The sequence below is a fragment of the Procambarus clarkii genome, chromosome 32 (assembly GCF_040958095.1).
Source record: "Procambarus clarkii isolate CNS0578487 chromosome 32, FALCON_Pclarkii_2.0, whole genome shotgun sequence".
Taxonomy (NCBI): domain Eukaryota; kingdom Metazoa; phylum Arthropoda; class Malacostraca; order Decapoda; family Cambaridae; genus Procambarus; species Procambarus clarkii.
In genome coordinates, this window is record NC_091181.1 from 19382702 (window position 1) to 19398554 (window position 15853).

General features: G+C 47.3%; 1 protein-coding gene across 1 annotated transcript in view; it reads right to left on the reverse strand.

Annotated features, from left to right (window-relative positions):
- LOC123759289 (regucalcin) overlaps positions 1 to 15853 on the reverse strand; it is a 103190-nt gene that overhangs the window by 54197 nt on the left and 33140 nt on the right. The window contains exons 5-6 of the mRNA XM_069334989.1: positions 14925 to 15039; positions 7059 to 7174 (exon numbers count right to left, since the gene is read on the reverse strand). Of these exons, the coding sequence (XP_069191090.1) occupies positions 7059 to 7174; positions 14925 to 15039 (231 nt within the window). The remainder of the gene's footprint in view (positions 1 to 7058; positions 7175 to 14924; positions 15040 to 15853) is intronic.

Here is a 15853-nt window from a genome sequence, read left to right on the forward strand (position 1 = left end):
CAACACTGAGCGTGACACACACAGCAGGCAGCAACACTGAGCGTGACACACACACACAGCAGGCAGCAACACTGAGCGTGACACACACACACAGCAGGCAGCAACACTGAGCGTGACACACACACACACACAGCAGGCAGCAACATTGAGCGTGACACACACAGCAGGCAGCAACACTGAGCGTGACACACACACACAGCAGGCAGCAACACTGAGCGTGACACACACACACACACAGCAGGCAGCAACATTGAGCGTGACACACACAGCAGGCAGCAACACTGAGCGTGACACACACAGCAGGCAGCAACACTGAGCGTGACACACACACCAGGCAGCAACACTGAGCGTGATACACACAAACAGGCAGCAACACTGAGCGTGATACACACACAGCAGGCAGCAACACTGAGCGTGATACACACAGTTGACTAGTCTTCTCTTCTAGAGACTCGACCTAGTCTTCACTCTGTACGACTCCGACATAAGAGAAATCGGTTTTGAGGACCCAGTAGGAATGAGCGACCACAGTGTACTGGTGTTTGAGTACTTGATTGAAGAAGGGTTATTGAACTCGAGGAGGGATACCGAAACCAAAAGGTTAGCATACCGAAAGGGAAACTATGAGGGGATAAGAAAATTCCTAACAGATATAGCATGGGAAACAGAGCTCAGGGGAAAGACGGCCCAAGATATGATGGATTACATCACGCAGAAGTGCAAGGACGCAGCAAACAAGTTTGTCCCAGTCCAAAAGGAAAACAGAGAAATGAAGATGAGAAACCCATGGTTTAATCAAAGATGTAGGCTAGCTAAGCAGCAAAGTAAAAGGGCATGGAGAAACTATAGGAATAACAGGACACTGGAGAGCAGAGAAAGATACCAGAATGCCAGGAATGAATATGTCAGGATGAGAAGAGAGGCAGAAAGACAATACGAAAATGACATCGCAAGCAAGGCAAAGACTCAGCCTAAATTGTTGCATAGCCACATTAGGAGAAAAACAACAGTAAAGGAACAGGTTATGAGATTAAGGATAGGGGCGGAAGGATTCACTACAAATGACAAGGAAGTGTGTGAGGAATTGAATAAGAAATTCCAGGAGGTCTTCACCTTAGAACAAGGAGAAATTCCAGAGGTAAGTGAGGGAATAGCTAACCAGGAACCACTGGAAGAGTTTGAGATTACCAGTGGGGAAGTAAGGAAGTGTTTACTAGAGTTGGACGTGACGAAGGCTATAGGCCCAGATGGAATCTCCCCTTGGGTTCTAAAGGAAGGAGCAAGAGAACTGAGCCTACCACTCTCCATAGTGTATAACAAATCACTGGCAACAGGGGAACTGCCAGATACTTGGAAAGCAGCTAACGTAGTCCCGATATACAAGAAAGGGAATAGACAGGAGGCACTGAACTACAGGCCAGTGTCCCTAACCTGCATACCATGCAAGCTGATGGAGAAGATTGTGCGAAAAAAACTAGTGGAGCATCTGGAGCGAAGGAACTTTGTAACACAGCATCAACATGGGTTCAGGGATGGCAGGTCCTGCCTCACAGGGTTACTTGAATTCTACGACCAGGCAACAAAAATAAGGCAAGAAAGAGAAGGGTGGGCAGACTGCATATTTTTGGATTGTCAGAAAGCCTTTGATACAGTGCCACACAAGAGGCTAGTGCGAAAGTTGGAGATGCAGGCTGGAGTGAGAGGGAAGGTACTCCGGTGGATAGAGGAATACCTAAGCAACAGGAGACAACGAGTCTGTGTGAGGGGTGAGGTCTCAGATTGGCGAGACGTCACAAGTGGAGTCCCGCAGGGGTCAGTCCTTGGACCTATACTGTTTCTGGTATATGTAAATGATCTCCCAGAGGGTATAGATTCGTTCCTCTCAATGTTTGCCGACGATGCAAAAATTATGAGGAGGATTGAAACAGAGGATGATAGTAGGAGGCTACAAGATGACCTGGATAGACTGAGTGAATGGTCCAACAAATGGCTGTTGAAGTTCAACCCGAGTAAATGCAAAGTAATGAAACTAGGCAGTGGAAACAGGAGGCCAGGCACAGGATACAGAATAGGAGATGAAGTACTTAATGAAACAGACAGAGAGAAAGATCTAGGAGTTGATATCACACCAAACCTGTCTCCTGAAGCCCACATAAAGAGAATAACGTCTGCGGCATATGCGAGGCTGGCTAACATCAGAACGGCGTTCAGGAACCTGTGTAAGGAATCATTCAGAATCTTGTACACCACATATGTAAGACCAATCCTGGAGTATGCGGCCCCAGCATGGAGCCCGTACCTTGTCAAGCACAAGACGAAGCTGGAAAAAGTCCAAAGGTATGCTACTAGACTAGTCCCAGAACTAAGAGGCATGAGTTATGAGGAAAGGCTGCGGGAAATGCACCTCACGACACTGGAAGACAGAAGAGTAAGGGGGGACATGATCACAACCTACAAAATCCTCAGGGGAATCGACCGGGTAAACAAGGACGAACTTTTCAACACTGGTGGGACGCGAACAAGGGGACACAGGTGGAAGCTGAGTACCCAAATGAGCCACAGAGACGTTAGAAAGAACTTTTTCAGTGTCAGAGTAGTTAGCAAATGGAATGCATTAGGAAGTGATGTGGTGGAGGCTGACTCCATTCACAGTTTCAAGTGTAGATATGATAGAGCCCAGTAGGCTCAGGAATCTGTACACCAGTTGATTGACGGTTGAGAGGCGGGACCAAAGAGCCAGAGCTCAACCCCCGCAAGCACAATTAGGTGAGTACAATTAGGTGAGTACACACACAGCAGGCAGCAACACTGAGCGTGATACACACAGCAGGCAGCAACACTGAGCGTGACACACACACACAGCAGGCAGCAACACTGAGCGTCATACACACAGCAGGCAGCAACACTGAGCGTGACACACACACAGCAGGCAGCAACACTGAGCGTGACACACACAGCAGGCAGCAACACTGAGCGTGACACACACACACAGCAGGCAGCAACACTGAGCGTGACACACACAGCAGGCAGCAACACTGAGCGTGACACACACACACAGCAGGCAGCAACATTGAGCGTGACACACACACACAGCAGGCAGCAACACTGAGCGTGACACACACAGCAGGCAGCAACGCTGAGCGTGATACACTCACACACAGCAGGCAGCAACACTGAGCGTGATACACACACACAGCAGGCAGCAACACTGAGCGTGATATACACAGCAAGCAGCAACACTGAGCGTGACACACACAGCAGGCAGCAACACTGAGCGTGACACACACACCAGGCAGCTATACTGAGCGTGACACACACAGCAGGCAGCAACACTGAGCGTGACACACACAGCAGGCAGCAACATTGAGCGTGATACACACACACACAGCAGGCAGCAACACTGAGCGTGACACACACACACAGCAGGCAGCAACACTGAGCGTGACACACACAGCAGGCAGCAACACTGAGCGTGATACACACAGCAGGCAGCAACATTGAGCGTGACACACACAGCAGGCAGCAACACTGAGCGTGATACACACACACAGCAGGCAGCAACACTGAGCATGACACACACAGCAGGCAGCATCACTGAGCGTGACACACACAGCAGGCAGCAACACTGAGCGTGATACACACACACAGCAGGCAGCAACACTGAGCGTGACACACACAGCAGGCAGCAACACTGAGCGTGACACACACACACACACAGCAGGCAGCAACATTGAGCGTGATACACACACACACAGCAGGCAGCAACACTGAGCGTGATACACACACACACACAGCAGGCAGCAACACTGAGCGTGACACACACACACACACAGCAGGCAGCAACACTGAGCGTGACACACACACACACACACAGCAGGCAGCAACACTGAGCGTGATACACACACACACAGCAGGCAGCAACACTGAGCGTGATACACACACACAGCAGGAAGCAACACTGAGCGTGATACACACACACAGCAGGCAGCAACACTGAGCGTGATACACACACACAGCAGGCAGCAACACTGAGCGTGATACACACACACAGCAGGCAGCAACACTGAGCGTGACACACACACACACACACACAGCAGGCAGCAACATTGAGCGTGATACACACACACACAGCAGGCAGCAACACTGAGCGTGATACACACACACACAGCAGGCAGCAACACTGAGCGTGATACACACACACACAGCAGGCAGCAACACTGAGCGTGACACACACAGCAGGCAGCAACACTGAGAGTGACACCTACCAGCCCATGTACCAAGGTACCTCAGCCCCTCCTCCCGTGTTGGAAGTACTTATAGTAACGAGGAGGACCATAGTTCATATACCCCACGTGAGGACCATAGTTCATATACCCCACGTGAGGACCATAGTTCATATACCCCACGTGAGGACCATAGTTCATATACCCCACGTGAGGACCATAGTTCATATACCCCACGTGAGGACCATAGTTCATATACCCCACGTGAGGACCATAGTTCATATACCCCACGTGAGGACCATAGTTCATATACCCCACGTGAGGACCATAGTTCATATACCCCACGTGAGGACCATAGTTCATATACCCCACGTGAGGACCATAGTTCATATACCCCACGTGAGGACCATAGTTCATATACCCCACGTGAGGACCATAGTTCATATACCCCACGTGAGGACCATAGTTCATATACCCCACGTGAGGACCATAGTTCATATACCCCACGTGAGGACCATAGTTCATATACCCCACGTGAGGACCATAGTTCATATACCCCACGTGAGGACCATAGTTCATATACCCCACGTGAGGACCATAGTTCATATACCCCACGTGAGGACCATAGTTCATATACCCCACGTGAGGACCATAGTTCATATACCCCACGTGAGGACCATAGTTCATATACCCCACGTGAGGACCATAGTTCATATACCCCACGTGAGGACCATAGTTCATATACCCCACGTGAGGACCATAGTTCATATACCCCACGTGAGGACCATAGTTCATATACCCCACGTGAGGACCATAGTTCATATACCCCACGTGAGGACCATAGTTCATATACCCCACGTGAGGACCATAGTTCATATACCCCACGTGAGGACCATAGTTCATATACCCCACGTGAGGACCATAGTTCATATACCCCACGTGAGGACCATAGTTCATATACCCCACGTGAGGACCATAGTTCATATACCCCACGTGAGGACCATAGTTCATATACCCCACGTGAGGACCATAGTTCATATACCCCACGTGAGGACCATAGTTCATATACCCCACGTGAGGACCATAGTTCATATACCCCACGTGAGGACCATAGTTCATATACCCCACGTGAGGACCATAGTTCATATACGCCACGTGAGGACCATAGTTCATATACCCCACGTGAGGACCATAGTTCATATACCCCACGTGAGGACCATAGTTCATATACCCCACGTGAGGACCATAGTTCATATACCCCACGTGAGGACCATAGTTCATATACCCCACGTGAGGACCATAGTTCATATACCCCACGTGAGGACCATAGTTCATATACCCCACGTGAGGACCATAGTTCATATACCCCACGTGAGGACCATAGTTCATATACCCCACGTGAGGACCATAGTTCATATACCCCACGTGAGGACCATAGTTCATATACCCCACGTGAGGACCATAGTTCATATACCCCACGTGAGGACCATAGTTCATATACCCCACGTGAGGACCATAGTTCATATACCCCACGTGAGGACCATAGTTCATATACCCCACGTGAGGACCATAGTTCATATACCCCACGTGAGGACCATAGTTCATATACCCCACGTGAGGACCATAGTTCATATACCCCACGTGAGGACCATAGTTCATATACCCCACGTGAGGACCATAGTTCATATACCCCACGTGAGGACCATAGTTCATATACCCCACGTGAGGACCATAGTTCATATACCCCACGTGAGGACCATAGTTCATATACCCCACGTGAGGACCATAGTTCATATACCCCACGTGAGGACCATAGTTCATATACCCCACCTACAACGATGTTAAAGAGTAGAAATCTGAACTATTGAGTTGGACAATCCGGAAAATTACTTTTTACTTGTGTTGCTCTGAGAAGCTAAACTAATATATCCTATTCTTCCTAGGCGTAATACACGATATCTGAGTCCTAATATAGCACATATGTGTGCTATATTAGGCCTGGGACTATTTAAGTTAGTTTTTTAGTTTCATTTATTTTAAAAGAACTCCTTACTAGTCAGTATACAACTATATAGAAGATAAGAACGTACGAATTCGTGACTATTGACGACCGTCACAATAGTTACTATCTAAATAATAGGACGGGTTGGCTACTGTCTAAACAGGTGGATGGGTTGGCTACTGTCTAAACAGGTGGACGGGTTGGCTACTGTCTAAACAGGTGGACGGGTTGGCTACTGTCTAAACAGGTGGATGGGTTGGCTACTGTCTAAACAAGAGGACGGGTTGGCTACTGTCTAAACAAGAGGATGGGTTGGCTACTGTCTAAACAGGTGGACGGGTTGGCTACTGTCTAAACAGGTGGATGGGTTGGCTACTGTCTAAACAGGTGGACGGGTTGGCTACTGTCTAAACAGGTGGATGGGTTGGCTACTGTCTAAACAAGAGGATGGGTTGGCTACTGTCTAAACAGGTGGATGGGTTGGCTACTGTCTAAACAGGTGGATGGGTTGGCTACTGTCTAAACAGGTGGATGGGTTGGCTACTGTCTAAACAGGTGGACGGGTTGGCTACTGTCTAAACAGGTGGATGGGTTGGCTACTGTCTAAACAAGAGGATGGGTTGGCTACTGTCTAAACAGGTGGATGGGTTGGCTACTGTCTAAACAGGTGGACGGGTTGGCTACTGTCTAAACAGGTGGACGGGTTGGCTACTGTCTAAACAGGTGGATGGGTTGGCTACTGTCTAAACAGGTGGATGGGTTGGCTACTGTCTCGCAGGTATACCCACGTAAACTCAGCTACAATGTTTAGGTAACTGGTCAAGAACACTTACCTTTTTTCCATAGAAATTGGCGACCCAGAGATTACCAACTTCGTCAATACACATTCCATCAGGGATGTCCTTTCCCAGACCAGACGTTTTGTAGTCCACCACAGTGCGACGATTTTCTGAATAACAACAAATAGTGTACACCGCTGTCATGTTGAGGGTTCAAGTTCAGGTGTATTTTTACTTAATATCCTAATGGACTCATCTTTTACGAAAGGATTTATAATACAAATTTAGCTAGTCATTCACAATGTATGATGAATTCCTTCCTCGGACGAATAAACTTGAGCTGGATTAAAGGTGTTAAATAAGTGGATATAAAAATTACTTGCAACATCTGGAATTAAAAGCCATATTAAGTGTTAGTCACGAGAGTGGAGTACAGGGTATTTATCTGAACAGAAAAACAAGACAATAACTTGCCATGTGAAGTAATAACTCAGGAGACAGTCTAAGGACAGAATCACCAAGACTCAGAAGACATACTTAAACGAAACAAATAATATCTTATAAACAATGGTAATATATACTGTATAAAAGGTAATGAGGTGTGGGTGTAGCAGACTATCAGACATGGTCCACACAGGAAGGTGTGGGTGTAGGAGACTGTCAGACATGGTCCACACAGGAAGGTGTGGGTGTAGGAGACTGTCAGACAAGGTCCACACAGGAAGGTGTGGGTGTAGCAGACTATCAGACATGGTCCACACAGGAAGGTGTGGGTGTAGCAGACTATCAGACAAGGTCCACACAGGAAGCTGTGGGTGTAGCAGACTATCAGACATGGTCCACACAGGAAGGTGTGGGTGTAGGAGACTGTCAGACAAGGTCCACACAGGAAGGTGTGGGTGTAGGAGACTATCAGACATGATCCACACAGGAAGGTGTGGGTGTAGGAGACTATCAGACATGGTCCACACAGGAAGGTGTGGGTGTAGCAGACTATCAGACAAGGTCCACACAGGAAGGTGTGGGTGTAGGAGACTATCAGACATGGTCCACACAGGAAGGTGTGGGTGTAGCAGACTGTCAGACATGGTCCACACAGGAAGGTGTGGGTGTAGCAGACTGTCAGACATGGTCCACACAGGAAGGTGTGGGTGTAGGAGACTGTCAGACAAGGTCCACACAGGAAGGTGTGGGTGTAGCAGACTGTCAGACATGGTCCACACAGGAAGGTGTGGGTGTAGCAGACTATCAGACATGGTCCACACAGGAAGGTGTGGGTGTAGCAGACTATCAGACATGGTCCACACAGGAAGGTGTGGGTGTAGCAGACTGTCAGACAAGGTCCACACAGGAAGGTGTGGGTGTAGCAGACTATCAGACATGGTCCACACAGGAAGGTGTGGGTGTAGCAGACTATCAGACATGGTCCACACAGGAAGGTGTGGGTGTAGCAGACTGTCAGACATGGTCCACACAGGAAGGTGTGGGTGTAGCAGACTATCAGACATGGTCCACACAGGAAGGTGTGGGTGTAGCAGACTATCAGACATGGTCCACACAGGAAGGTGTGGGTGTAGCAGACTGTCAGACATGGTCCACACAGGAAGGTGTGGGTGTAGCAGACTATCAGACATGGTCCACACAGGAAGGTGTGGGTGTAGCAGACTATCAGACATGGTCCACACAGGAAGGTGTGGGTGTAGCAGACTATCAGACATGGTCCACACAGGAAGGTGTGGGTGTAGCAGACTATCAGACAAGGTCCACACAGGAAGGTGTGGGTGTAGCAGACTATCAGACATGGTCCACACAGGAAGGTGTGGGTGTAGCAGACTATCAGACATGGTCCACACAGGAAGGTGTGGGTGTAGCAGACTGTCAGACATGGTCCACACAGGAAGGTGTGGGTGTAGCAGACTATCAGACATGGTCCACACAGGAAGGTGTGGGTGTAGCAGACTGTCAGACATGGTCCACACAGGAAGGTGTGGGTGTAGCAGACTATCAGACATGGTCCACACAGGAAGGTGTGGGTGTAGCAGACTATCAGACATGGTCCACACAGGAAGGTGTGGGTGTAGCAGACTATCAGACATGGTCCACACAGGAAGGTGTGGGTGTAGCAGACTATCAGACAAGGTCCACACAGGAAGGTGGGGGTGTAGCAGACTATCAGACATGGTCCACACAAGAAGGTGTGGGTGTAGCAGACTGTCAGACATGGTCCACACAGGAAGGTGTGGGTGTAGCAGACTATCAGACAAGGTCCACACAGGAAGGTGTGGGTGTAGCAGACTATCAGACATGGTCCACACAGGAAGGTGTGGGTGTAGCAGACTATCAGACATGGTCCACACAGGAAGGTGTGGGTGTAGCAGACTATCAGACATGGTCCACACAGGAAGGTGTGGGTGTAGCAGACTATCAGACAAGGTCCACACAGGAAGGTGTGGGTGTAGCAGACTATCAGACATGGTCCACACAGGAAGGTGTGGGTGTAGCAGACTATCAGACAAGGTCCACACAGGAAGGTGTGGGTGTAGCAGACTATCAGACATGGTCCACACAGGAAGGTGTGGGTGTAGCAGACTATCAGACATGGTCCACACAGGAAGGTGTGGGTGTAGCAGACTATCAGACAAGGTCCACACAGGAAGGTGTGGGTGTAGCAGACTATCAGACATGGTCCACACAGGAAGGTGTGGGTGTAGCAGACTATCAGACATGGTCCACACAGGAAGGTGTGGGTGTAGCAGACTATCAGACAAGGTCCACACAGGAAGGTGTGGGTGTAGCAGACTATCAGACATGGTCCACACAGGAAGGTGTGGGTGTAGCAGACTATCAGACATGGTCCACACAGGAAGGTGTGGGTGTAGCAGACTATCAGACATGGTCCACACAGGAAGGTGTGGGTGTAGCAGACTATCAGACATGGTCCACACAGGAAGGTGTGGGTGTAGCAGACTATCAGACATGGTCCACACAGGAAGGTGTGGGTGTAGCAGACTATCAGACATGGTCCACACAAGAAGGTGTAGGTGTAGCAGACTCTGAACACCTCTGCAATAAGTGTTCAAGAATACATCCTCTCTCCACACCTCTGTAGCAGTTGTTGGGAATTTGACTATGGTCCCTTATGTACTAGCGAGATATATCCCTTTGTCCCTTGTGTAGAGAGGCTGATCATTCTCAGGCAGAGTAATCTTGTCATCAAGCTCGCTGCATCAACTGTTATGAGACCCGTCCTCCCTTCTCCCACATGTATGAACGAGATATTTGAACAATCAACCTTCAACTTAAAATATCGCGATCGTATATCTTTCCCTGAGCAAGAAGCTCAGTCCGCCGTCATACCACTTTCTCCGACATGACTTATCCGTTGCATCACACTTTTCTTCCCCGGCTCTTCTTCACTCTTAATTTCACAACTATTTGCAGGTCTTAAACCCTGATACCTTCACCACCTGCTCCCAGTCTTCCGCTTCCCCGCACTCTGAAACTGAGTGTTCCTCATGGTTCACCGACTGGTGTTTCCACCCTTCCTTCCCAATCTTCTCCTTCCCTTCACCTTAGTGTAATTTCTCCACCTCCACCCTTTTCTCTATCCACTGTGACCTTTATTTTTCTACGCCGATTTTCTTCTCAGTCGTCCGCTCGCTCTTTTGGCCCACCATTACAAATGTCCGTCCAGGCCGATATCCATTCTCCTGCCAGCCGTCTTTGTGTTGTCCGGTCTCGTTCTCCCTCTCTGCCTGAGACCTTGGAGACTTGCAATGTACATTGCTACTGGTGCGCCTGTGTCTCGCAGTCAGTAACACACCTGGTTCCTCTCCAGCGGGTAAGAAAGTTTCAGTCTATCCCCAACTTTCCACCTCCGGCTCTCTCCCTGTCTCCTCCCATCTTGGTGGGGGAGTCTACTGACCCTGCTATGGAGATTCCCATGGCCCTTGATTCTCCTTTTGATGATACTATTGATCAAGAGCACTCTGCTGTTTCTGTCCTTCGTCACCACCATTTCTTTGACTGCCCCTTCCCTGTGTCTCGTCCTACACCGCACCCTGTCAGTTCCCCCATGCCTCTTCCCGCCACCCTCTCAACTCTGCCGTCTTTGCTAAATTTAACTATGCCACCAACCCTGATTTCAATATATCTGCTCCTTCTTCTCCTGTGTTCTTTACCTTAGATTTTCCCTTTTCTTTTTACTTTTATCTCTGTTCTTGACTATATCTATTCTTCACTCAAGTATTTTTTTACGCCTATTTCCATGACAAACAGGTTCTGATCTCTCAGTTTTCGCCACTTTATGTCTGTCTGGAGGAGCCGATGCTTGGAGTTCGTCCTGGTCGCTTCCATGGTTATTCCTTTCTCTCTTCCCCTCCAGCTTTTGCTTGGCCCCCATACCTCTACCGCTCTCTTGATCCGTCTTGATATTCCCTTCATCCGCCTACTTTTTCAGAGGACAGAACATTCTGTCCTCTGCTGCCCGTATCTTTGTGAGTAAATTGCAAACCGCCTGTTTCATTTATCTCAGCCCGCATATTCTGCTTTCTCTTAATGCTCTTAAACACTTGTTGTACTCCTTACTGGAGCCTGTGCTCCTTTTCGGTGATTGTAACTGTGGACATACTCTATGGAGCGGTGATCTTCCACAAACCTGAGGTCACCTTCTGGAACATTCATCCTCTTTTTTTTCATTGTCCCTCTGAAATTCTAGCAAGCCAAGTCATGCTGACTCACCCACTCACACCTTTTCCAGTCTTGATAATGTCTCTGCACCTTTTATATGTATACACACCTAACATGGACGGTACTTGATAGTAGTAGGGATGGCGGTCCAGCGGAACATTTTTTTATTTTGGGAAAAATTCCACTACGCCCCACCGGATTCAATGAATATAACAAAGGTGTCGATACGCCCCACCGGTTTCAACGAACTTTGGAAAAGGGGACCAAACGAACTGAAAGGTTTCTTATGGAGGAAATTCAAAATTTTTCAGAGATCAGTTTAGGAAAATATTTCAGAGTTCATATGATCATAGAAGTTTATTTAAGAGTGTAAGACCGAAATTATTAAAAAAAAACAATTTTCAGAGAATATTGTCATAGAAGTCAAGGAAAATAGACAGTCCCACTGCTCTTTATTTTTTTTTACCCCGGAAAATAGACAGTCTAGCAGCCTCTTTTTTTTGGGGGGGGGCCCCGCTAGAGAACCAAGAGCATAACTCGGTGGGTAGGGATCACTGGTGTGCATGGACCCCATTACACTTCTCATTCTATTCGATCACCCTCTGGGAACAGTGAGTGGTTCAGGTAGCCCTTGGGGAAACTGATAGAGTCCCTGTAGTCCTTGGTTGACAGAGAGGAAAAGTGATGACTCCAGTGGTGGTCTTATCACGCGCTCGGAGTTCGTGTGAGGGCCCAAAACTATTTTCTGTGTCCATTTGACCTGGAAAGGCATATAACACGGGATACAAGGTATACAGTATATTATTCCAACTGTGTTTTTTTGGGCTTTGTGGCAATCTCTTGCCACAAATCCCTTCAAAGCTTCCAGTCTAGTTGTTCGTTTAAAGTGAGATTTGGTACCACTTTCTCTGGCTCTTTTCGTCAAAATGAAGGTTTTCCTCCAGGTAGTGTTTTGAGTACTACTCTATTCCTAGTTGATCTAAAAGGTGTTCCTTCATCCCATCCTTCTCCACTTTCTCGGCCTCGGCCCTTTATGTTGATGATTTCCCGCTATGCTGTGCTGTGATGACTTCCCTTCCCTCCAAGGACAGCTTCAACTTGCTACTGATGCTGTGTCGTCCTGGGTCACTAATCTCATCTTCAATTTCTCTACAACTAAGACTTGTGCTTTGACTTTTTTCTCGGAAGCAGGTCGTTCTTCGTCCACCATTGGTGCTCTATGTTAATCTTCTGTATAAAGATTGTAAACTTTTGGTGTTGATCTTTGGTTCCCACTTTTCTTGGTAACTGCATATCTTTCACCTCCGAGTTGAATGCTCTAAGGCCCTTACCTTTTTAAAGGCTTGTCCCCTACTTCTTGGGACGCTGATAGACACACTCCGATATTTATACTTCTCTCGCGTACTGTTTTAACTTCATTATGACTGTCCCGCCTACTCCTCTGTCTCTCCTTCCAATCTTCGTCGTCTTGATGCTCAGCACCATATTGGGTTATTCTCCTGCTCTAGTGTCTTTCGTTCGTCCCCTACCCTGAGCCCGTATGTTGAAACTGGCGTCCTGTCTATAGAGAATTGTCGTGATCATTACTGTTTACGCTACCTTATGCAGTCTCTACAGCACCCTCACTTATGTCGTGCTTTGACCGGTGCCCCACCTGTTGTTCCTGTTCCCTTTCACCACCTTTCTTTTTCTATATGGATATCTCACTTCTAAGATTCTCTCTCGGTTTATGTTTACAATATATCTCATCGTCTCGTTTCATCCTTGGCCCCATGGAGGGTTCGCCTTACAAAGTTTTGCAAGACCTTGACCCAGATGGTAATGACTTAATTATACCCCCTCCTATAGTTATGAATTACCTTTCCTTGAACACTTTTCTTCGCACTCACACTTCATTGCCCTATTCACAGATGGGCCATAGTCTGCCGACGGTATTGGCTAGTCCATTATCTTTCCCGACCAAACTATATTTTCCGCCTATCCTCCCCATCCCCACCCGGAGACTAGCTTTGTCACAGCGGAACTTTATGCAATCCTGCATACTCTCTGTCAACTGCTTTCCCAATGTTAGCATACCTCTGCCATTTGTGGTTGATTTTTGTAGTGCCCCATTGCTCTGGCGTCTTTTTAACCCTATGCATCCTGCTGTGATCGAAATCTAATATTGACTGTTTCTTATCTGAAGCAGATTTAAGACAGGTGAGTTTTGATGGATTCCCAGATATAGTGGCATTACCTTGAATGAATGTGCAGACACTGCTGCTAAGAAGGCTATCTGCACTTGTCCTATTTCCCAAGAAGACATTCCTTATTCAGATTTCTACCCCAGTCATTCTTTCCTCAATTTTTAGACCGCTGGCAAGGTCGTTAATCTGGAGTTACAGAAAACAAACTCTTGAAGGTAACCTATCCTCTTGGCCTTCCTCCAATCATCAGAATAGATGGTGGGAAACGGCATTGGATAGGTTATATATTGGTCATACATACTTAACTCAAGGGCACTTAATGGAACATTGTCCTGCTCCTTATTGTCTCCGCTGTATTATCCCACTTACAGTCATTCATCTCCTTACAGAATGTGATAATCTTTTCAGGACGATCATCTGTCCTGCTTTCCTAATGTCCCCTGAATCCCTCGATGGTGTCGGTGAATCAGATACCTTTAATATCGCTCGCCATATGTTTTTTGTACTAGTTCTGTCATTCTTTGTGATATTTAGTGCCTTTTCAATACCCTGCAAAACTGATGGTGCTGCATAATCTTCCAGGCTCGGTGCCTTCATTTGATAATTACTTACTTATTGGGGTAAGTACTCCCAATACTGTATGTATTAGGGTAACTGCAGTGAAAGTGTGAAACTGTATGTTCCTAAGTGATAACAGGTGGAAGAGACATGTTATGTCTTCTGTATTAAAACTTTCCCTCGGTTGTCTGACAAAAGCAAACACGAGTGAAAGTTTGTGTAAACATATTTCTTGAACCTATCAGTAGAATGTTAGGACTGTATATTTAAAGAGCATCCTTGAAGCTCCATCAACCATCTGTAGCGAGTTGTCTTCAACCTGACCAATAACGTTGCTTCATAACAGTAAAGATCGGAGTAAGTAAAGGTATTAAAATGTCTAACCTTAACTAGACTAGGCAGGTAGGGGCCGGTAGACAACTAGTACACAAGTGAGATACATAACATGGTCGCAGTGGTAGCATAAAGCGAACACGAATATACTCACCAATTTGACTGGTTGATTCGTCGTAATCAAAGGCATCAACTGAGTACGCACAGGAGTCAATGTAATAGAAAGTTTTCCTCTCCAGACTCCATGCTAGTCCATTTGCAATAGACACCTGTGTGGTGAGAAGATTAGATAATAAAGCCCCTCAACTTACTCTAATAATCATATATTATATAACATCATTATTATAATTTTGTCGGAATTTCGAACCTTAGTTTTACAGATTGTTCTTATGAAAAGTTTGTGATTTTGTGTTTCATGAGTAAACACAATCCAGTAATTTTGTAGTGGTAGCAAAACATGTGTAATATTGGGAGGAGGCAGACTGGGGAGTGGGAGAGACTGGGGAGTGGGAGAGACTGAGGAGTGGGAGAGACTGGGGAGTGGGAGAGACTGGGGAGTGGGAGAGACTGGGGAGTGGGAGAGACTGGGGGTTGGGAGAGACTGGGGAGTGGGAGAGACTGGGGAGTGGGAGAGACTGGGGAGTGGGAGAGACTGGGGAGTGGGAGAGACTGGGGAGTGGGAGAGACTGGGGATGAACATATTACAGTCACTCTCACAATACAAAACATTACAATAATTAAACACCAAACTGCTCTGCTGTGTCATAACAGTTCCATCGTTAGACTCCCTGGGATCATTAGTGTATGGTAATGTAGATCATTTAAATATTATTTGCTATTAGATATTCATTATTGTACTGATAAAATCAGATATGGCAGGGCGGAGATTCGAAGCAGCGTTGTGGTGAATAACAGCACCTTAACCTACTTGGCCACGACAGCCTAGTGGGGTAAGTGAGCTAAGGTGCATGTCAGGTTTCATCTGGATGATGGTTCGAATCCCCGCACTGCTCCAACTGATTTTCTCATTGTTATTTCACACCATTGTGATCTGTGATCTGTGAATCCAACCACAGTCAGTAC